The 23,823-nt window shown below is 41.0% G+C and overlaps 1 protein-coding gene across 2 annotated transcripts in view; it reads right to left on the bottom strand.

Moving 5' to 3' along the window:
• RUNX1 (RUNX family transcription factor 1) overlaps window positions 1-21,353 on the bottom strand; it is a 173,880-nt gene extending 152,527 nt beyond the window's left edge. Inside the window, exon 1 of one of the 2 annotated variants that reach the window (XM_033146987.1) lies at window positions 21,155-21,353. In XM_033146987.1, coding sequence (XP_033002878.1) covers window positions 21,155-21,212 — 58 coding nt within the window. In that variant the 5' untranslated portion in view covers window positions 21,213-21,353. The remainder of the gene's footprint in view (window positions 1-21,154) is intronic. The other variant, XM_033146986.1, reaches the window with a different exon arrangement.
• Between the last annotated feature and the right edge of the window lie 2,470 nt (window positions 21,354-23,823).

Raw genomic sequence — 23,823 nt, forward strand, 5'->3', positions numbered from 1 at the left:
AAATGCCATGTACAATCTAATTAAGGCCTTCTATTCATTCTTTTTCGAAATATTTGTGGAACCAAAATTTAGGCAAACTCAGCATGCTAACAAGCTGGCAAGTCATTTAAAAGGAAAATTAGCTTGAAGTAGAGTCTACAACTCATCACAGAAGAGATCAGGACTAATTATTCCTGAAACAGAATGGATTTTTCCCAGCAGCTGGCTTGTAATACGAGAAATGTTGCCGATTTTCTTTTGTATGGTTTCCTACAAGTTAAAGAACAGGTTATTGGATGTCTTCTGGCAGGTGCTGATGGATTAAGGTGGTAGCTGGTTAGGAACAAACTTGGAATTAGAGGTTTTTGTGTGTGCAGCTAAAATGAATACGATCCCTTGGCATAATCCCCCTTATTTAACACAAGGTTCAAATGTAATGGTTTCTCTCCTACTTCTATATATTTTGCAAACGATAAGCCGTTGCCTTTCTGGTAATTTTTTAGAGTAACAACATATAATGTATACAGTTCAAATCTATTTGTTCCTTGAGTTATCAGATATAAGAAGCCATCAAACAAACATGTATGTTACAACAAATACTGTTTCAAACACGTTAAGGAATTGACTGAAATGTCACTCAGAGCTAATGACACTTTCTTTTTTGTACTCATACTAGTTTTCTATGAAACAAAGACCTCATGTAAAACTTGAACTGCGGTGCTATACAAATGACCAAAACTGGAAAAAAGTCTACCTCCTCAGCACCATAAAATGTTGTTAAAATATTTTGAGAGCATTTGATTCATTAGCATCACATCTAGCTAGTCTCTCTTTTTAGCAATGCCATTCATTAAATGTAATCTATGGTGCATTTCTTTTCCTTGTGTGTATCCCTTTACTCAGATATCTCAGCTTCATCTCTCCTAATTATTTTAGCAGAAACAAAACCCAAGCCCTATTCTGACATTCATTATGGGGCCTCAATGAAGGAGTGAAGAAGCAGTATGCATAAGCATTCTAGCTGCATCCTGTCCTCATTGTGCTTGAACAGGGGCGCTGACTTGAGGCCCAGATTATGGGTGCGACGTAACATGACGTTATGATGTCATGACATCATGATGTCATGTTACACTGGCCTCGCGGGGTCTCGGATGTCATGTTGGAGCCCTTGCGAGACCTCCAATGCGACTTCCGGATTATATTGGAAGTTGTGTTGGAGACCTTGCAGGGCCTCCAATGTCCCTTCAGAGGCCTCAGGTCTCACGGGGCCTTGGAGATCATGTCCGAGGCCTCACAATACCGCCAACATGACTTTTGGTTGCTGTCGGACATCGCGTTGGAGACCTGGCAGGCCACACCCAAGGCCTCATGAGACTTCTGACGCAACTTCTGATTTCTACTGGAAGTTGCGTCGGAAGCTTCACAGGGCCTCAGACGTCACCTTGGAGACAAAAACTGTGGGTGCCTGGTCCCCCAGGGCCCCCTATAGTTGGCACCAGTGTGCTTGAACACAAGGAGAGAGACAGGGAATGGAGCAAGCACACTGATGCTTGCTCTCCTCTCCATACACATTCATTTAGAACTAGCAATGAATACCTGCATAGGGCTCTGGCCTCTTCAGAATCTGCCCTTAAAATGGTAAGATTTAAGATTACAGGGATGTAGATGCACACATGAACAGGCACCTTGTTATTTATTAACCAAAAAAAAAAAAAAAACAGAGTCCACAATTCTAGGGAAAGATTAGCAGCGACATGAACTGAAATGAGACAAGAGTGTGTTAGCCTGGATACAACCTTAGTGTAGAGTTTGGTTATCTAGACATGTTAAAAATTGTTTCATGTTCATCAGATTATGCACAGCATGGCTTCTCTGTCTATTATTTCCCTTTTGCTTGTTTGTTTTTCTTTTCATGTTTTCTGCCCCATTCTGGGTTTCTGCTTTTTTGAAATAAAAGCAAAATGAACCACAAATGCTTTCAAACCAAGGAAGTGGGAACAAAAAGTGTGGTTGAATTTTATGAGCATTTTTTTTTACGAGTACTGTACTGGAAGAAAAATTGGGAACATGTAGATGTTTCAATATTGTTCTAGAGACACTGAATGTTGGTTGTACCAAAATGCCAGTAGATAACACTGTTAACAGAATAGAAGTTAGCTGTAAAGAAGACAAAAAAGCAGAAACTTACTTTTTTCTTTTGCATATAGCAGGGGATTCAGGGGAAAATACCCCCCCCCCCGCCAAAGTCTGATAGAAAAACCTGTGCATTTAAGCACTGTTGACAATTATGTCAGAAGGATCTGAGGTCCTTAAGATGTTGACATCAAACCTAAGCCTGTAGGAAATGCAATACAAGTACAAAATCAGCTCATTGCAACACCTAGACAGCATAGCATAGGCCTGCACAACCTCATGTCCTCATGAAAATCCACCGTTTTACTGCAAATTTCTCCTAATACACACATTTTTGCATGCATTTTTTTCACAATTGTCCAGATTTTGCAACGCAGTGTATTCATTTTCGTGCACATTACTTGGCTGGAGAACATATTGCAAAATTCAGACAAGCGCAAACGTCCAAAGATGGCTGTGCTTTGGTTCACATCTTGTTTTGGATACTGCAGATTAGTCAAGCTCTCCTTTAAATGTGCAATGAATCCAATTTCTCCCCATCCCTTTATACACCGGTTGTTTTCGTGACATAAACTCGCTGCACTTTGCAATCTACTGAAATATTTTCAATCTAGTCTTGTTAATCTTGTTTATCAGTTTTCCTACATGTACTGAGAATAAACCGACAGAAGGCATTCCTTCCAGCTCAATCTTTTAAAGCAGAAATCTTCTGTGTCTCGAAGAACCTAGAAACTTGCCATGTACTTTACAGTACTCGTAAAATCCACCAACTACAGCATACCCCAGCAACCAAATTGAGAATGGGACAATGTAGACTTCCTGATGTGTCTTATCTAAGTTGCTTCTAGCAGGCTTACTGTAAATCATCTCTTCTGATCATTGGCTTCAAAGAAGGAAACCAAACACTGACCTTACTTGCCAAGGAACCTTTTCAATATGAAAGTGGCCATTGGAAACTTTCTCTAACAAGCTTTTTTAAAAAAATAAAAAAGGTTTCTAGTATAGATCGTATTTGTGTGTGCAACATTCTGATTAAATATTTGGAATAAGAGAGAATATGCATAGAATAAATAACTATCAGAGAGATAAGTAACCCTGCCACAAGTTGTCATGGGGTTTTTTTGGGGGGAGGGGGTGTTCTAATCTTCCCCTTTTATTAAAATAAAATATGAATCTAGGAATTCCAAGATGGAAGGTGTTATGTATTGAAGTTCTCACCCTAGGCCACTAGGGGTGTGTGTATATAGTTCATTCTACTGCAGTTTTCACTCAGGTCCGCATATGCAAAAGAGGAATTGTAAAGTGATGTTCAGGGATTGGGTAACTGCAGAAAGTTGTTACTGTTGCGTTGTAGCTGAGTTCTATATAAGCAGGCTGCTGAGGCCTTCAGCTCACTTCTGTCCCAGCCTGAGAATAAACAAGAGCTGTTTGGAAATCACTGTGTTGTCTGCTGTGTCCACCCACAACTTAACAGAAGGAATATATAGAAATAAGATGTTTTACATGAGTTCATCTATATCTGCAAAGTATGCGGCATTCCCAAGTAACTTTGTTTTAGCCATTTTCTTCTGCTGTCCCATAGTTCTCTTGGTGTTCTGATGGATGCACAGAAACATCATAGGAGACAAGCCAGCATTAAATTTGACATTTTGAAAGGCTGCAGGATTGTCAGGAAAACAGAAATGAGGTCAACCAGCAAGATCTGTGGCCTAACACACAGCGCTCTGTTCATCTCCACACTGCCCTATCAGCAGCAAAAGGAGGAATGATTGTGGTGGCATTAGTGGTGTACGTGGCTTTTGCCTTCCCACAAGAGAAAAAACCCCTTCTTCTGCAGCATCGCTTTGTATGTAATTCGCCAGAAAAGACACGAGGAGCTTCTTTCGCTACTGCAAGATGAAAATCAAAGCTGGAAATAAAATACCACAGCAATCCAAAAACATCTGGCGATTTGAAAAGAGGTTCTTTCACACACAGTGTGGATATTTTAGAAGAAACCGAACCAAGTTTACTTAAAATAAATTAGAATGTTGAAGAGAAATAGCCCAATAGCTTGACTCTTTTGTAGAGGGTGGGTATACCAAGTAAAGTCATTTTTGCAGAGAGAAATTAGTTTGGTTTGCATTTTAATGCCTAAATCACTTCCTAAATCAATACGTGAATTGAAAATGCAGCTTTCCCCCATTTTTGAATTTCTCCCAATTTTGTGATGCAGCTGCCTTGTCAAAAAATGTGTATTAGGGGAAAGGGCACACAGAAACGAGTATGCAAGTATATATAATATTGTACCAAAATGCATTCTATCAGGAACAATTGTTAGTAAACTGAGAAAAGCTGAAGTTGACAGATTTGTCCATCCTTTCTTAGATTTCATTCATCTTATCCATACTTATCCCACACTTCACATCAAAGGGATCCCAAAACAGCTCATAAAAGAGAATAGAAACAATATGCTAGACAATTATAAAATAACCCAAGAACAGTAAAACCACATATTAAAATCAGGGCCAAGTAAGGTTTAACATTTATTGAAATAGAATCTAAAAACATTTTTAAAGCCCTGGCAAATAAAGTGGTATTTCACTTGGCACTGAAAAGGTAACATGGTTAGCAATAGGCAAGCCTCCCTGGGAAATATACTCCAAAGACAGGGAGCCACCACATAAAAGGCCCTATACCCCAGGTCATCACCTGCCTCTCCTTGAGGCATATGATGATCCTTAGAAGAATATTTCTGTAGTGCTATGGAAAGACTCTTCTCCATAGTATTTTCCTACACTGCTACACTGATGTTTGAAAGCCATTTGTAGGTTGATTTGTAGATATTTTATTTATCTCCCTGCCAGGAAGGAGGGTAGACTGGAAGGGCTTGTGATTCACTCTGCCTTCATGGCTTTAGCTTCTGAAGGTTACATGCGAAGAAGCTGCTGCAGAAACCCATGCCACTCTCTGCATACCTGTCATGGAATAAAGACTGTGGATTGTGAAAATAAAGGAAGGTCGAGTGAAGGTGCAGACCTAATTTACTTTTTATCACTGAGGGCAGACAAGCATGAATTGGCTGATTATTCTGTATTGAAAACTGAAAAACAAAGAATGCAAAACTCCTTCAATGCTTTCTAAAATAGCTGCTCAAAGTACATGCTGATTTCCTTATGTAAGCATTTTAGCACACCTTAGCCCACAACTCCTTAACAGTCCTTCCCTGGAAGAACTAAAGGCCACCACAGAATATGGACAACTGCATATATTCCTAATAACAAAACTGGCAGGTTTCTGAATACCAAGTCAACAAGAGGATGAGAACTTCCAGACGTGCTTGAATTTCTTTTCTTATTGAATAATAAACACAACGAAAAAGTGCTTCAGTTTATTTACTTGCAGAGGAAGAAACGGCAGTTCATTTGAAAAGGCACCTGAACAACATTTGGTGGCTGAGTCAAAATGCTGGCTACGAACATGACAGATGAGCACGTAACTGAAAAAGTGTTGCAAACTTAGCAGCATGAAATAGCTGGGCTAAAAAAGCCTGAAACAGGAAAGACCCGCTGACACTCAAGCATATTTTCATCAGTACCTTGTAGGGACGGAACTTCTGCAAAAGCTGCTGAGGCTTGTTATCAGCTCGGCTCAGAAGGCTGTGGTTTTCTCACTCTTACAAGCCTGCTATAACTGACAGTTGTTTTTCATTGAACAGGATGCCGGCATCTAAGGTGTCTCCTTCCCTAAAACTTCACAGAAAGAAGCAGGGCGGCTCAGCCTCACACGCAACCATTTACACACTCTTGATTGCAAAAATGCTTCTCCTAAGCTGAAGGTGCAGCACAGATGTAATGAGAAAAACCCAGTAAATATGGTGGTTGTTAAAAAGAAGAAGCTGCCTGAGCAGTCTTTTAGAGATACCAAAGCCTCAGATTTAAAAATATGGATGAATAGAACAGTCACACTCTTTAAAAACTCGTGACAATCACAAGCATTAAGTACCAGGGGAGCAAACTGTCTGTCATTATAACAGGCCCCCCAGCTCCCTGCACAGCCAATGGGCAGAGATGATGACAGGTGTAGCCCAGAAACCATCTGGAGGGCTAGTGGTCCCCCCCCCAAGAAGTTGTCAACAGCGGACCTTTGCATGTGCTACACTGAAACACAAATAGTGCAGCCTTTCTCTTGTTCTGTCCCTTTGTAAGACTCTGGCAGTGACAACTTGGCTACACCATGTCAGGGATGAGAGGCCAGATTTTGTCCTCACAGCAATAACATCCTCAAGGGTAATACTTTATTCCCCTGCCCAACAAGAAGGAAAGGCAATTATTCACTTACAGTAAAGCTTGGCTCTCCAATGGGTTGGGAATCCCAGCCATTGAGAATCAAGTCCACACCTAACTGGGCAGCCCTGCCTCTTCCTCTGCATAAACCCCATTCCGGTTTTGGTATCTTAGTCACACTAGAGCATGACAAAACCTGGGAACTGGCTTTTATATGTCTAGATTCCAAGAACACCAGAGTAGGTTACCCAGTGTAAAGGGTAAGGGGTTAATACATCTGAGTCCATGAAACTGTGTCTTTCTGTGGTGACCTTCCAGAATCTCAGTCAGTTGTAAGATAACTACCTACCACAATTTTCCATTTGATGTGAACAAATGTCAAAAATGGATCCAGGCTCAACATGCAGAAGGAGGCAGTGGTTATTGTACATCAGGGATCCTGGTACTGGTTCGGATTATGATTCGGCAGATTAGCACTTGTACTGTTTAGCTTCAGCTCTTACTTCACTAATTTAAATTATTCTTGATCCAGCCCTTTAGTTTTTCAAAAGTAACATTATTGTTTACATTTTTAATAATGATTTCAAAGTGAAAACACAACGAGCCAGTAATTGCCCATTGAAGTAATTGCCCATGCCTCAGGGTTAGTGACTGTCCAAGTGAGTTTAAGGAGGTAACAGATCCAGAGTTACTGTTCCTTGTTATTTTTTCTTGTCACCTAGCTAGCATATTATCTAATTATTGTTAACCCAAATCACACTGTTCAGGGCATAATTAGCAGGGTGTGCTTATGATTCACCCCCAACCTACCCATACACTTTTCGGAGAAAAAGAAACGTATTTTTTTCACAATTTGTATTTTTGCATGGATTGATAATGACAAGTAATAAGCATGAACAGTGAGACTAAAAAATAACCATTTATTATAAAGTTATGAAAAATAATATAATAATGCTATTACAAAAAGATATACATCAGACTCACATTTTAACACTCACAAAAGACAAGTAAAGCCCATTTTTTGCTACGTTAAATGACCACCCAAGCTCTGCTTAAAAACCTCCAAGGAAGGAGAGTCCACCACCTTCCATGCTTATGGATACACACGATTGTTTGGTTCAGAGGACCTCCCTAGAAACTGAGTCTATCTCACATTCTTGAAACTAGGCTTAGGGTCAAGTATCTATTTGCAAGCCAAATAAGAAACATTCAATCAGATAAATGTCTGGTGGGGGCACGCAATGCAACAAACGAGTTTAAGAGCATCAACCATTGTATCCAATGGCCAAGATCTCATACATTTCAAAATGTGCCCTTATAATCTCATTTTAAGAGAGCTTACTTCTTATCTTATTTTAATATGCTAAAAGTTTGAGACCATAATCCATACATTACAAGCTTCAGATCACACAGCTCTAACATGAGGCTGTGTTTTGAGTACTGAAGGGATTTGAATCTCGGGTCTCCAAGCACAACACTGTTCACGGGACCACACCAGTGTGCAGCTGCCAGCTATGATCAGAGACAACAAGCTCTTTCCTCCCCTTGGATCAAAAGCCTGCTCCCAAATCCCATCTAGTCTGCCCAGTCCTAGCATTCGAAGTGCAGTATTGAGAGAAGAGAAGAGTAGAAGAAAAACTGGTGGTTGACTTGCATTTGTACGGTAAGTCTAAATGCAAGTACCAGGAAAGAAATAACCTTAAAAATGTGCACGCCCAAACCAAGCCATCTTGCCATAGTAAACTTCCAGAAACACCACATCAAGGATCTCTGTGCGTCATAACAAACACTGAAGGCCGCAGATGAGATTAACACTTCTTTGCACGACATCAAGAGGAAAACCCCAGAAACTGACGGCCCTCCAGTGTCTAAATTTGTGTACCGTGACTTGTACAACACTTGCTAATCCTGCCTGACACAGAAGGGGGTTGTCACACCTGATCCATAACAGCAGTGTGCAGCAAAGGTCTGCTGCATTTGCTAATTCTGCTGGCAGGAGAGGGCTTTTTTGAAAGCTGAAAGTCGAGATGAAGGAGGAGGGGGAGGAAACACACACAACAAACCTCCAACCGCTTCTGTTTAACTAATGCTTTTGATCTTAAACTGCTGTGGTCTCGTCCCCAGCACAACAGCACACAAAAGCTCTGGGAACATGGTCTCAGAGGCAGCTTTGTGCAGGTTGAGGGCCCTACTGAAATAAAGGAACTGTTATGGGAGAGTGACGGAAACAGGGAGAGGCAGGGAGTGAAAGGGGGGAAGGAGGCAAATATAACAGGACAGGAGCACCCAAAGGAGGCTTCCAGTCAGCAGGCGGCCTGAAACACAATCACCAGTTTATACAAGGGAATTTTAATTTAATAGATCTTGCAAAGGGGGTGGGGAGTGGGAGAAAACCTGATCTGAGGCAGTTCATCAGAAAAAGGTGCGGGAGGCAGGTTTTTATAGCAATGCAATTAGCTGGTGTAGCTTTTATTTTCCTTCTTTTACTTCATACAGGTGTAAAGTGAAACCCATAAACTAATTTGTTCCTTTTGGTTATAAACTAGTCTTCAGACAGAAATGCCCTGAAATCAATGAAATGAACCAATTCAAAGAAATGAATCCAACGAACTCACTCAGTAATATACCCTCCCTTAAGGTGAAATTTCAGAGACCACATGGACTGATAATAATAAATTTATTATTTCTACCCTGTCCATCTGGCTGGGTTTCCCCAGCCACTCTGGGTGGCTTTTGGCAGAACATTAAAAACAGAACAAAACTTCAAATACGGTATTATTGAAAACAGTCAAAATTGGAATTTTGATGTAAATTTTGATGTAATTTTGGGTGAAAGAGGAAAGCGCAAAATATGGTCTGAAGCTCAACATAAAAAAACTAAGATCATGGCCACTGGTCCCATCACTTCCTGACAAACAGAAGGGGGAGAAATGGAGGCAGTGAGAGATTTTACTTTCTTGGGTTCCATGATCACTGCATATGATGACAGCAGTCATGAAATTAGAAGACGCCTGCTTCTTGGGAGAAAAGCAATGACAAACCTAGACAGCATCTTAAAAAGCAGAGACATCACCTTGCCAACAAAGGTCCGTATAGTTAAAGCTATGGTTTTCCCAGTAGTGATGTATGGAAGTGAGAGCTGGACCATAAAGAAGGCTGATCGCTGAAGAATTGATGCTTTTGAATTATGGTGCTGGAGGAGACTCTTCAGAGTCCCATGGACTGCAAGAAGATCAAACCTATCCATTCTGAAGGAAAACAGCCCTGAGTGCTCACTGGAAGGACTGATCCTGAAGCTGAGGTTCCAATACTTTGGCCACCTCATGAGAAGACTCCCTGGAAAAGACCCTGATGCTGGGAAAGATGGAGGGCACAAGGAGAAGGGGACGACAGAAGACGAGATGGTTGGATGGTGTTCTCGAGGCTACCAACATGAGTCTGACCAAACTGCGGGAGGCAGTGAAAGACAGGTGTGCCTGGCGAGCTCTGGTCCATGTGGTCACGAAGAGTCAGACACGACTGAACGACTGAACAACAACATCAAATTTTTATTTTTTTTAAAGGTGCTTTTGCACTAAAACAAACCAACTAACCAACTGTATCACAGAATGGAAGGCCTATGTTATATGATATAATGAAATAACCACACTTGAGCACTTCTAGTTATCTCTAAAGCAGCATCATTGACACCTCACATTACTGTTTTCAAAATATTATGAACTAATACGACATGTTGGAATGTTTCAGTCTGTTAAACATCTGTTATGCTATCTATCTATAAAGATGTGTAAAGAAGCAAGTCATTGCTGGCTGTGCTGTGGTTGAAAAGAACAGAAATGCATGACCAAAAATTGATCTGGGGTTCTAAATGTGAACACACATGTTTCTAAAAACACATAAATTGTCTACGTAAGCTCTACAAGAGTCCTGCAAGGTAAGCCATTATTGTTAAGTGAAACTAGTGACTTGTCAGAGGCCACCTAGTCAGTTCATGGTTGAACTAATATTTGAACCAGGGACTTCCTTCCTCATTGTTCAAAATCTTAACCACTGGTTCCTAAAGGTAAATTCTGACATAGGTATTTACGAATGAACAAAGTCACTAAGGTGCAAGAATGCAAAGCATGTAAATAGAAATAAACTTGTACTTTGTACAAAATAAAAAATAAAAAAATCCTTCCAGTAGCACCTTAGAGACCAACTAAGTTTGTTCTTGGTATGAGCTTTTGTGTGCATGCACACTTCTTCAGATAACACTGAATCTGAAGAAGTGTGCATGCACATGAAAGTTCATACCAAGAATCTGAAGAAGTGTGCATGCACACGAAAGCTCATACCAAGAACAAACTTAGTTGGTCTCTAAGGTGCTACTGGAAGGATTTTTTTTATTTTGTTTTGACTATGGCAGACCAACACGGCTACCTACCTGTAATTGTACTTTGTAATGCAAGAAAATGTTGCTATGAGCACTCACCTGTCAGAAGTGCTGGTATTCTGCATTCCAAAAAGCCTCTGGGAGGGTCCTGTCCTCTTTCCAGAATGCTTTAAGTTGTAAGGAACTTCAGTAAGCCATTTCACTTTCCCCATGGTTTTCCGTTCCCCCCAATAAAACTCAGCATTCTATGGCTATGGAGCATGCAACAACATTCTTAGAAGGGTGTTATATACTTAAGTTGCTTTTTAATGGTTTGTACCTCTGTAGGCCTCAGGGCTTTCTCAACCATGGTGACCCTGCCCCTTCTCAGTAGCTCCAATCCTGTTGTCACTCACTACCTGAGCTCATTATTAAAGGGAATGCTGTTGTAAAAGAGACTTCTACAATCAATTTTGAAACACCCAGCCTCTTTGCACTTTCCCCCCCAACTATTATTGCTGCTTTAGAACAGAGCTTCCCTTCCAGTCTCAACATCACAATTAATTATAGAAAATTCACTTCCACACAGCTTTTGCTGGATAAGTCTTGAGAACTAGGCAGCATGGTTTTTTTTAAGTACACTGGTGGAATATCTCACAATGGCATGCATCCTTTGCATGCCACAGATGTGAACCATAAAATTGATCTAAATTGTGATCAAGAAAAATGGGACAGTGCCACATTTTAAAGCGTGCAATACATTTGTCATTGGGATAAGATTTGCATCTGCGGCACCTTGTGGCAATGTGCTTGAAGCTTTAAAGCTGCTGTAGCAGGTGGGCGCCTCTCCTTTAAGGACCATAAAGAAGCAAATTAAAAGTTCAGGCAGCTACATGTTTTTACATTCTGCCATCATCAAAGAACTAAAAGGATAAGGTGCTTGCTCTTTACCAGAAAGGTCAATTGAAATGCTGAAACTATTTGATAAGGATACAGATCTTAGGCTGGCTTATGATATGTGTGGAAACCAGGAAAATTGTTTTGAATTTGGAGAAAAATTAGGATAGACAAATGAAATTTACTCTGTAATTAAGGACCCACAGAATTTAAAACTGTGCGTGTGTGTGACCAAATATCTCTTTCTCAAAAACCCAAGGGCTCTTGCAGATCTCTGTGAAACAATACTGCCAAGTTTCACACAGCTTCGCTTTCATGCTAAAGTGGCAACCACTGTCAAACTAACAAAGGACAACTTGTCAGCCTCTCACAACTGCAGGTGTTTTCTCCCTTCCCAGATATCATCTAATATGAAGGTATTATTGTTAGCTCTCATGTCTGCATGAAATACACACTGCTGCTTTGTAATAACAATGATCTAGTCAGTCACACTAGACTCTACACAGCAATAAAGCAATTTAGTTGGAAACATTTATATTGGCACATTCGTATTTTAGTTTTTAAGCTTCAATTCCAACTTTAAATCCCTTATCACACCAGGGCAGGAATGCTGGTAACTGAGCAGCGGCAGACCAAGCTAATCAGACACCTGGGGTGGCATGCATGCCCTGTGCCCAGGGGTGGGGCCAGCCACCTGCGGGGTGGGGTGAGCTGGGGCAGGATGCTCCGCGGGGCCTCCAAGGAGTCTGCCTGCCTCCTGCCACTCAGCTGCCCTACAGCTGGGGGGTGGGCAGCAGGCGGACCGTTTGGGGCAGTGTGGAGCCTGCAGGTGCCCAAGCTACTGCATCTCTCCCAGGAGAGACGTGTGGCTCGGGCGTGCTGCAGGCCCCGCGATGAGTGCCACCCTCTTAGTGGTGACACCCATGGCGGACCGCTCCCACTGCACCCCCTACCTCCACCCCTGTAACTGAGATCTTGGAGGCTCTCATATAATACACACTGAGGGAAGACAGAGGTTTCCATAAGATGACCATCCAAATTTGACACAGATGCCCTGTACAAGGATGGATACATTGCATCTAACAGTAAGTAAGGTGTAGTAGTGGCACTGAATGGCCAGCACTGATGAAACAGCAAGGACCAGCAAGATGAACAGGGAAGAGAGGATGAGACACTTTTTTCGGGGGGGGGGAGGGAGGGAAGGGGAGTACACAGGTCTGAAGTGGCTCAGGTCAGACCTATATGGTTCTTTACCTGAAGCAGCAGTCAGGGTACCATTCCCCCCCCCTTGTTTAACTGTAGATTTCATCTTGAGCCTGTTATTGTACTGGAGAGAAGTGAGCTAAAATGTGCAATTTCCAGGAGACAATTAGCAGGTGAAGGGAGACTTAACCACTCTCTCTTCGAGCCTGCCAATATATCCCTGCCCAAACATTAGCATTACAAAGACTCCAGGGATGGTTTTGTAAACTATAGTTCCATGGTGAATCAGAATCCTCTTCCCCCAGCAATTACAGTAAGTGAGTAAAATGGTCACATTCCAGCAAGGCAAAAGCACTCAAGGGCAGTGTGGAGTACGGCTGGTGAATGGCAGGGCCTGGGGAGAATCCCAAAGCCCAGAGAGAAAGAGGCTTGGGTGTGCCTGAGGTTTCCCCCCTCAATCTGTGCTAACTGAAAGCAACCCTCCCAGCTGGAGTTCCTTTAACCAGAGACAAGGGAATGTTATGCATGCAGAAGCCACGTTATACCACTGAGCTGCAGCCCCTTCTCTTTAGGCATAACACCAAACCCAGAGGCGGTTTTCTTCCATTGATAGTGACAGGACACAGAGCAAATAATTATGAATTAACAATCATCATTGAGCACCGGAAGAAAATGCGCCACCATTTCAATGTTCAGACACTGGATCTAGTTTTCAGGCCTTGTCTGGAATGCTTAGTTTTACCAAACTAGCACATTGTTTTCTTTTTGATATTTTACTCCCTTCTTTCCAGTAATTCCTGTAATGGCTCTTTCAGAGGCACTCAGGCCTTCACAATGAAAAAGGGAGCATCTCTAACAGTGAGAAGACTGTGTAAAAACCAGACATTGTGCAAGCCTTCTCTCCCCCCCTCCCTCCGCACATCAACCATGCCAAGCCTTTTATTAGTTTCGCCAGTTCAATTTCCTTTCCACAAGACTATTTAGTGTTTTTCTGAGTAACCCTTTCTCTCATTTAGATGCTTAGCACCATAAAACAGGGATAAACATGCCTTGTTGCAAAGTTATCTGTTATATTATTGCTAGTTTAGAACCCAGAGAAAAAGATATAGGACAAACAAAAATGGTTCAGTGACTTAGGTTAGGTTGTCCTAAGGGCTGTGATTCAGCCTTTGCTCCACAACAGTGGTGGGGAACCTGCAGATATGTTTGATCCAGCCTGTGGATCAAACATGGCTCAGCAGACCTCCTCATTTGGGTGAAAACTGTGCTCACCTGCCGGACAGCTGATGTCATACTTAATGTCAGGGGTGGGTATGGTGAGGACTTCAAAGGAACAATCAGAAGTTTTAAGTTGGTTTTCCAAAAGGTTTTCCAATAGGCCACACTGAGCTCTGAAGTCCTGACAATTAGGGCATTAAAGCAAAACATCTCCTGATAATCACAGTGGTGTCAAGTGATTGGCTGGTTGGGGCCCCCACCCACGTATCAAATTTGGCCTATCAAGGGCTGGGGAGATAAAGATCCAGCCTTCTGGCCAGAAATGTTTTCCCCCCACCCTGTTCCATAACTAACTTCCCATGTGACCTTGGATGGTTCACTAAGTTTCTATGATTCTGCACATCATGGGATGGGACAGAGATAAGGCATGAATGTGTTTTAGATATCCAGATGCTGTGTGGGAGTTTGTGTGTTGCAGCTGCTCACATACCATTCCAGCAACATTAAAAAAACAAAAGATTATTTGGGTAGCGTTGGCTGTGTGGGTGTTGCAGCAAAGGGCCAGAGAACAACAAGAGGGCAAGAGATAATTTCATTCAGTTTCAACAGAATTTATACACCATATTTCTGCCATATTACTCAACAAACATTTTAAGCTGGATACATGAATAAAGTTTCTAACATAGGAAGAGCTGAACAGTAGCGCCTACATTTATGGAGAATTGAAAGGAAAGTCTAGACACTTGTCAATATTGTTATTTTAGCCTTATGTTTCCAGGTCATCAAGAGTCTGCCTGTACTTGCTTAGATTAAGATGCTTAGGATATGCACTGTGGATAATAATACATTAATTTAATCAGCTGCCATCCATAAAGATATTTTGAAGGCTTTTCAATAATGTGCCCTTAGGGATTTTGGAGGACTTGTATCACCAATGCTGACTAAATATTCTAGAGACAAATGTTCCTATGAGTGGGCTGGATTCTGCATACTTGGAGAAGTTATTGAGTGAGTCACATTTGTAGGAATTAATCTATACGAATGAGTTAGGTGTGCATAACAAGAAATGCCTCATTATATCCCACATGTTAAGAATTATCATTTGTTACTACAGGATTGCATGTTTTCAGATGAAATATAAAACAATATCTTAAATTATTTTTAAAATCTATGATAATTCTATTCTTGTCATTCAGTGTGTTCTTTTAACCCAGTCCCCCCTTGAAGCATGTTTCAAGTCCCTGACCTCAATTATCCATCCCAAGGAAAATTGCTTATAATAATGTGTTTATTAAGAGAGATTTGCAGTTAAATGCTGAAGCATTTCCATGAGGATTTTTTAAAGGAAAATTTGCAAGTTGCTACAGAAATGTGGAGAACCAGATTTAAGGCTTAAGGGGGGGGGGAGAGAGAGAGAGAGAGAGAGAGAAACTAAGAGATCTGAAATGAGCAGCTCCTTTCAAACCTACTCAGGGGTTGGCGAGAGTAATGTCTCTAAATTTATAATACCATAATCCAGTGATGGGAGAAAGGAGAGTTGCCAGAGTGGTGGCGGTGGAGGGAGGCAGAAGTATGCTGTGACTGATAGTAAACGGGAAATGATTTTACTTGAAAAGAAAAGAAAAAAAAAACCCATTGCAGTTTATAATTTTATAGAAATTTCCTTTTAAAAAAACCCCACATTTTAAAGTTGCTGGTAAAAAGTTGGTAGACCAATATACCTGAGATGTGGCAGGCTTTATTCATTCTAGAAGGGCAATGATGCCTGCAATTTTTTTCTACTTCTGTCAAAAAGAAAAATATATAGCCATTTTCCCGTTTCAAATAGTAGATGGGAGTAAGGCAGACTTGCATGGTCCTCGAACTAAATCAAGAAGCCTACAAGTACCTTTGGCCATAATGTTTATGTATTTTAATTCACAGGTTAAAGTGTTGCACAGTGTGAATTGCTAGTGATACAAGTGCCTGCACAAGGTACCACTGTATCTTTCAGCAGGAAATTGCAGCAGTCCACTTCCTATTCCTGCCTGTTCTCACTGATTCTGTCAGATGTATAGCAGATAGCTCTGTTAACCTATAATGAAGTTCAGTGGTATTCTTTAGGTTTTTAGGTGCTTCACTGATGGAATGTTTAGAGTAGATCCATTTCTTGACCCAGACCAGTTCCATGCCTCTTAACACCTCATACCTAACCTTTGTCAGGAACTGAACCACAAATGTGTGTCCCTTTATCCAAGTCACTGGATAACAATGCTGTAGTCTTGGGGAGGACATTTTTTGAGTCTTGCTTCTTCTCATAACAAATGCTGCCTGTTGCTTGCTTATCCACACTATGCTTTATTAATTTGATTATCATCACCATCTTATTTATTGTTGTTTATTTATGTTTATTATATCAATATTCCACCTTTTCTCAAAGCAAGCCTACATAGAGTTCTTGAGCAACCTTCCCATTTTAAGGCAGATATGACTCTGCTTAAATACATCAAAGTAGCTGTAAAGGTAAAGGTAAAGGTACCCCTGACCGTTAAGTCCAGTCGTGGACGACTCTGGGGTTGCGGCGCTCATCTCGCTCTATAGACCGAGGGAGCCGGTGTTTGTCCGCAGACAGCTTCCGGATCATGTGGCCAGCATGACTAAGCCGCTTCAGGCGAACCAGAGCAGCGCATGGAAATGGCGTTTACCTTTCCACCGAAACAGTACCTATTTATCTACTTGCACTTTGACGTGCTTTTGAACTGCTAGGTGGGAAAGGGCAGGGACTGACCAACGGGAGCTCACCCCATCGCGGGGATTCAAACCGTCGAACTTCTGATTGGCAAGCCCTAGGCTCAGTGGTTTAGACCACAGTGCCACCTGCATCCCCTCAAAGTAGCTGTAATGCATCCTAAAGACCATACCCTAGAATCTAACTCCTCTTTACACCTGGCCATAGATAACATGGGCATAGCTGTCAACCTTCCCCCCACTTTTTTGCAGGAAATTCCCTTATTATAGCATTGGGAAACAGCAGGGAGGGTTGACAGCTATGAACATGGGCATAATTCAACCAACACTAATCATTCTAAAATCCTATTGACAGAAGATACATAAGCAATGGGATCTTAAAAGCACTTGATATTTTTTTTCTGGTTTATGATTGACCTGTATCTATTGACATGACCCTAACAGCTGTGGCATTCAGAAGGAGAAAGTGGTGCTCAAACATTAAGGCTACAATTCTATGCCAATGCACCTGGGATGAAGCCCCATTGAACTCAGTGGGACTTACTTTTAAGTAGACAGGCATAGGTTTGTCAGGACGTTTGTTGCAAAAAAATTGTATTTGGAACAGGAATGCTAATTTTTATTTATTTTTTCATTTATTTATTTATAAAAGTATGTACCACTCTGTTACAAAATATCAGGTACACAGCAATATAGAACCATTAAAAGTAGTGTGGTGGTTTCCCTCACCTTCATATTATTACAGTGGTGTTTTTTTCTTCTTTGGGGTATTAAATGTTTTGTTTTTTAAAAAAAAAATCCCATTGCCATACACTTGTTAGTGAAAAACATTTAGAAAGCGGAATAATTCATAATTTTCTTAGTACACAAATGAATGTGTGATTTTTGGAGAAGCCTAGGCCTTCCAAAAAGAAAGATTAAATAGATTTTTTGTTTCTTTACCTAGTAGTGTAAGGGAGGACCTGGTGTGGTGTGATAGAAAAGGGTCATATCCTTTGTGGTGTACCACATTCAATTCATATGACAAGCTTTGTGATCCTGTCAGTTTTCACAGAGGGTGGGACCAGTGTTTGCTTCCCCACTCCTCTCTTTTTGTCCAAATTTTCACAGAGTATCGCACTGAAAAAGAATGATGGATTTCCGTCCTAGAGGACTGCCTGGGCTGATAAAGTGAAATCTATGGCTGAAAACAACTTGTTTTTTCCACCCTTTAGGCCATAATTTTAGTTGAGAGGGAGAGAGAAAGTGTAATAAATTTTGGCGGGAAAAATAACCAAACTATTTTGGACATTTCTAATGACTAGTGTGTATAAACACTACTGAGAAATGGTGGTGAGAACAATTTGACTGAGGGAATGATTATTTTTCTTGCATCAAAGCCTAGGTATTTGTCAAGTCAGGTCTTTTGAAATTGTCTGAAACTCAGTAAAAGGAGGAAGCAGACACACACACACACACACATGCACACCACTTTTCGACAAGTCTCGAAGTCTCTCATATTTAAACCCCATTTATTTCTGTTAATCAGTGAAAATAATGAATACATTCACTACTTACTGAAGTTATCTATTGCAATTAAGCTCGCATCCTAAAATATAGGCAAAACAAAACAAAATGTCTGATTTAATTGCTCAAAACAGGTCCAGTTCTGGAACTAAGGCCTAGTCCACAGACACAGAATTTGGTGGCATAATCATAAAATGGTGGGGTGGGTTTGATGCTTCAGACTTTCATTTTAATAATCTCACATAAAAACCCTGTAAGCAAAAACAACAACAACTAGGGTATCATGGATGAAGTTCTAGCCCAGCATGATCCTTGCGATGCTTTTTGCTATCTTTGTGTCATCGGCAGCCAATGTGCTTTCCTCCCATATCTATTTGTAAGATCAGAAATCACTAGTGGTTGCTGTGCATTCTATGCTGCTAATTTCAAAGATCATTCACCAACCATCTTGGCTACCACTCAGTCTAAACTACTGCTGAGAGTGAAGGCTAATTCTGCAGCTCTTAGGGAATCACTTGTACTTATGTTCAAAGGGGAAAGTAAAAACAGAAACCATACAGGAAATTTACTAAGCAAAGCACATGCCCAATACAAGTGCTTATCAGACAGTACAGCAAATAGATGAGAAGATCACAAATGATGCTGCAAGATGTGAAAATATGAGCTAATGAAAGTAAGGGGCACAGAATATTCCCCACTTTTATGGGAACTGTACCCCAATAGGACCAAGATCAAGTGAATGAAATTGAGTGGTAGAGGAGGGAAAATGTTTGAGCGCTTCACAATTTTAATGGTTCTCACCAGGGTTTTTGTTTTTAGCCGTGACTCACTGAAACTCAGTTCTGTCACCTCTCAGGTGGGCACCAAGAGAACAAGGGATGTGTTCGTGGTTGAGTTCTGACACCTCTTTTTTCTAGAAAAATAGCACTGGTTCTCACACAAGGCAGATTTCCAGCCAATTTTGCACTTGGAATCTATTTTTAGTGTGCATTCTCTACATTGGAACACAGGATTGGTCTGGTATATAATAAAATGATTATACTTAATTTTGTAGAAGAACTGTTATGCCTGCTTATGCTAATGGAGAATGAAGGCCCTAATACATGTTGTTTCAAATTTGTTTAAACTTTATCTACTCATTTATGGCTCTTTTCCTGTCAGAGTTCAAGAACAGGCTGACTGTACACTACTATGTCAAGTAGAGCACTACAGGGTTCAGTCTTTATTACATTCCAAATGAATAAAATTTCCTCAATAAAGCCTTCCTGTCCTGTAGATAAAAGAGCAAATAAACATTTGGATGGGCAAAAAAAAAGTAGAAAAAACTTGAAGCCAACTACACTCAGGAAGACCCCTTGTTATTCTACGAATATTGCTTCCTTTGCTTGTTAGCAACCCAAAGGAAATGAGTCGGGGAAGATTAAGCAGTTTCTCAGTCCCCAGCCTTGCTACTAAAAGATGTTTCAGAAAAAGAAAAGGTGTGTGACTCACCCAGCTCATAATGATCTGGTTGAGCTACACTATCCATTCCTGCCAGTAAAAGGTTGCTTAAAACCTTTGTAGTCGCAGAGTCAAAGAAAAGCTTTTATAGCATTCTTCTCCCCTATGTTCACCCCATTTCTAATCCATAAGGGAGCAATGCTGCAAAGTGGCTTGTTGTGACAAAGCAGCTTGCAACCCTTCCGCATTCCTTTGCATGCTTATTAATACAAATAACTGGTGACTCATATTGACACTCCTGAGGCGGCCAAGTAAAGGAGTTTGCAATGCTTGTGTTCACTCTCTTTCTCTCTCACACATACACACATGCATGAACACCCATGCCAACCACCACCAGCATGAAATAGCTAAGAATTCAATTTATAAAACTGCATTTATTATAACAGGCATTTTTTTCAGGAGTACTGCTAGAATAAGAATAACATTCTTATCATATTGTATCACTCTTATCTTGGAATGCTACTGAGGAAAGATCAAACTTCCTGACAGCCTATTTCTTTCACAAGTTAACTTGCTTACTAATAAGGATTTATCACAATCAAAACATCTGTTTTGAGGATAGTAGAGCTAGCAGAAAACTTCAAGTCAGTATTTGTATAGGACATTGTTCCACAGGTTGCTTTATTATTCCGCACCTCTGGATGGTTCTGAAAGCATCTGCAACAAAGGATATCTAAATACAGAAAGCAACACAGCTTTCCATGCAATAAACAAGAAATGCATCAAATTTGCTTCATTTTACTCACTGTGCAGTGACTTTTAACACTGTGGGAAGTTAAGTTCCTTTTCTATTTTTAAGATGTCCTAAATGAGTGATTCCAACAACCTGATATTATTCATGCTCGTTCAGACGTAAGCCCCGCTAATTTTAATGGGATTTACTCCTAGATAAAAATGCATATGCAAATTGTAGCCCTAGGCTTCTTCCATTATTTGGACTGGTACATAAATGGAGCAACAGCTCAACTTTGTTCCTTATTCATATTAGTCTGTGATGCATACAGTGTGCTATTGGCTATTTAAATAAGTGCAGTTCCAAAGCACTGACTCCACCAGGACAGCTAAACTCTCCTTTGGTGGTTTGTGCTTCTGCTTGTTGCATGCAATTTGTATGATTTGTAACAGTCATATTTACAAAACAGAGCACTGTTGATTATGTACTGGTGACTTGGAACAACTGAAATGAATCCTCAGTACAATTGCTCAACAGAATCAAGCTGGAAATGCATTTAGATTTCAGATTTTATTAGAATCAGAGAAAATAATCATGGAAAAACATGTGCTCCTAAGAGCTTCTTGAAAACTGCAAACATGCATTTTCCTAAACATGGATGAGTCAAAAAGTATATTTAAAAGATTGAGTGGCACTTACCTCGCACGAAGCACTGCTGGTAAGAAGGAAATGACTCAAAGAAGCTGTTTGAAGTCATGGTTTCCTCTTTTAAAAACTTATTTTCTTTTTTAAAGGGGGGCGATATGCTATTTCTTTTACCCTGGGAAGTAAAAAATCAAGAGTGGTCATTGTAACAAACTCCTCTGCCATTGCACTTTGCATGTGTGTATCTGCAAAGTAAAATAAATTCAGTCATAAGATACTTTTTCTCTCACACAACCACTGAACTGTTTTGTAAAAGAGAGAGGGAGAGAGAGAGAGAAATAGCGGATCACTTGTGGTTTCATGATGCTTACCACTCTATGAAACTCTTGTGGTTTGCAGTCAAAATGATTCGCCCTGCCTGCTGACCAATATCCCGGACCCGCTCTTGTGTGACTGCCTCTGTACCCAACTTGTGGTTCTGTGGTTGTTTATGAGGCCCAAAGAAGTGTTTCACACAACCAATATTACAAATTTAACCGTTCCTCTTTCCACAGCCTCTTTCAATTGGTTGTTGACAATCACATGATTTCAGTGATGTCAACTTTAAAAAAAAAGCATTTTGAGCAATGCTCTTCCCACACCACCTGCCTTCCCTTAGATTCAGCAAAGAAACAGTATGCAGAGAGACAGAGAGACAGAAAGAGCCTGAGCCTGACTCACAGTTCTCGTTCTACAAATGGGCTTTGCTGATTAAGGACAACTCTGCCTTGTTTTTGCTTGTGGTTTCTGGAACTACTGATTATTTTCATAGATATTTTATTGCTGCTTATTCAATAGTAATTCAAACCCCGGCATTAGTCTGCTGCTGAAAGAGGATGTATATGGCATCACCTAACATTGGGAATCACTTTTCAAAAAGTTCAGCAGGTGGGAAACTGGATTTTTTTTAAAAGGCAATAATAAGTCAAAAGAGGATAAAATGGATTAGCTCAACTGTTACCCCTTTAGGACAGCCAGAAAATGTCAGGGATCTTATGAATGAAGTAAAGACCGGTGTAAACTTTAACTGGTAAGGATTACGGAGCTCTTTGAAAACTAAAGTGCTATATGGATAATAAAAATTAACAATAATTATCATTATCTTGTTATTTTTATTGGGGCAGAACTTTTTTGTAGTTGAACCCTTCAAAATTTGATTTACCTTCTTGTTTGGAAATTATCAGGTACAAGGTACTGAACTTAGCACTTGATATTCCAAATGTATCTTTCCTTCCCATGGAGCAAAAAAAGAGAATAGTTTATGCCTCACCATGTACCAATGGTAAATTCTAAAGAAAGAAAAGAACCACTTAAGAACAAAGACGTGATTGTTAGGCCAGCTATTAAGCACCTTAGTCACTGATTTGTATACCTCACTGCAGCCTTTCTCTACTTCAAATGTGAAATCCTGGGGATTTTCCTCACACCTGTAGTAATATTTAAAGGCCTAACACACAGGAATATTTTAAAAAATTAAGCATTTGCCAAGCATTTGGTTATAATAGAAGCAATGAACCAGTTCAAATAGGAGTGATCCAGCAGGATGCTTCTTGCTTTTTAACCTTCTGCTGAAAATGACATCCAGAAAAGTGAATTTCATGGGGCCGTGAGAATGATCAAGAGTGTAGATGGTAAGTTGCATATGAGGCAAAACTAAATTAAGGAACCAAGCTACAGATATGAAGATGGAAGAGAGAGGAGATATGGTGACAATTTTAAGACACTTTTTAAATAAGGGAAGGAATAGGAATGATTGCTTGCCTTATCCCCTGACAGCATAGAGGATAAAGCTATCAGTGGCTACTAATTCTGATGACTGGATACTACCTCTGAATTCCAGTAGCTGGAGAATATGAGTGGGTGATAGACAGTAGCTGCAATGGTGGATGGGGAGGTTGCGTTGGGTTGGGTCAGAGGGAGAGGTGAGAAAGGGTCCACAACAGTCAGGTATAGGGTTTTGAAATTAGCAGGGGTGGAGGAAGCCGCTTCGCCACCCGGGGTGGCAAACCCAGGGGCAGAGTCACTCTGTAGCACGCATACCCAACATCACTATGTTTAATGCATGCGTAACGATGCTGTGCATGCGCGCTACCAAGCAGAGGCGAGCCAGGGAGGGGCGTCAGCGGCCCAAGAGAAGCCCGCCCCTCCACCCACAGCCCAAGCGGGAAGGAATGAAGCAAAGCACCAAGCGGCACCCACTCAATGCTTTGCTTCGTTCCTTCCCGCTCGGGCTACAGGGGGAGGGGTGGGGCTTGGCCAGCAGCTCGCCTCCGCCCACAGCCCAAGCAGCAAAGCGCGCACCGACGGCTAACCTGCTTTGTGCACACTTTGCTATTTCCGGCTTGGGCGGAGGCAAGGGGTGTGGCGCTGGGGGAGGGGCTCCCAGAGTGTCACCCCCTCCAGCCTGGAACACGGGACGGCCTGCCCCCTTCACCCCCCTTCCACGCCACTGGAAATTAGACTGACTCTCTCTCTCTCTCTCTCTCTCTCTCTCTCTCTCTCTCTCTCTCTTTGCAATTTTCCATTTTGTTTTTTTCCTTCAGTCTGAGATAACATAAAATAGTCCAACTGGATCAGTCCAAAAGCCATGTTGTCCAATATTCTGCTCTCACAATGGCCAACTGGGTGCCCCCCAATTATGATTCTATTACTCTGGTTATCACATCATGCTATAAATGCTGTAG

This window comes from Lacerta agilis, chromosome 4 (genome assembly GCF_009819535.1).
Source record: "Lacerta agilis isolate rLacAgi1 chromosome 4, rLacAgi1.pri, whole genome shotgun sequence".
Taxonomy (NCBI): Eukaryota; Metazoa; Chordata; class Lepidosauria; order Squamata; family Lacertidae; genus Lacerta; species Lacerta agilis.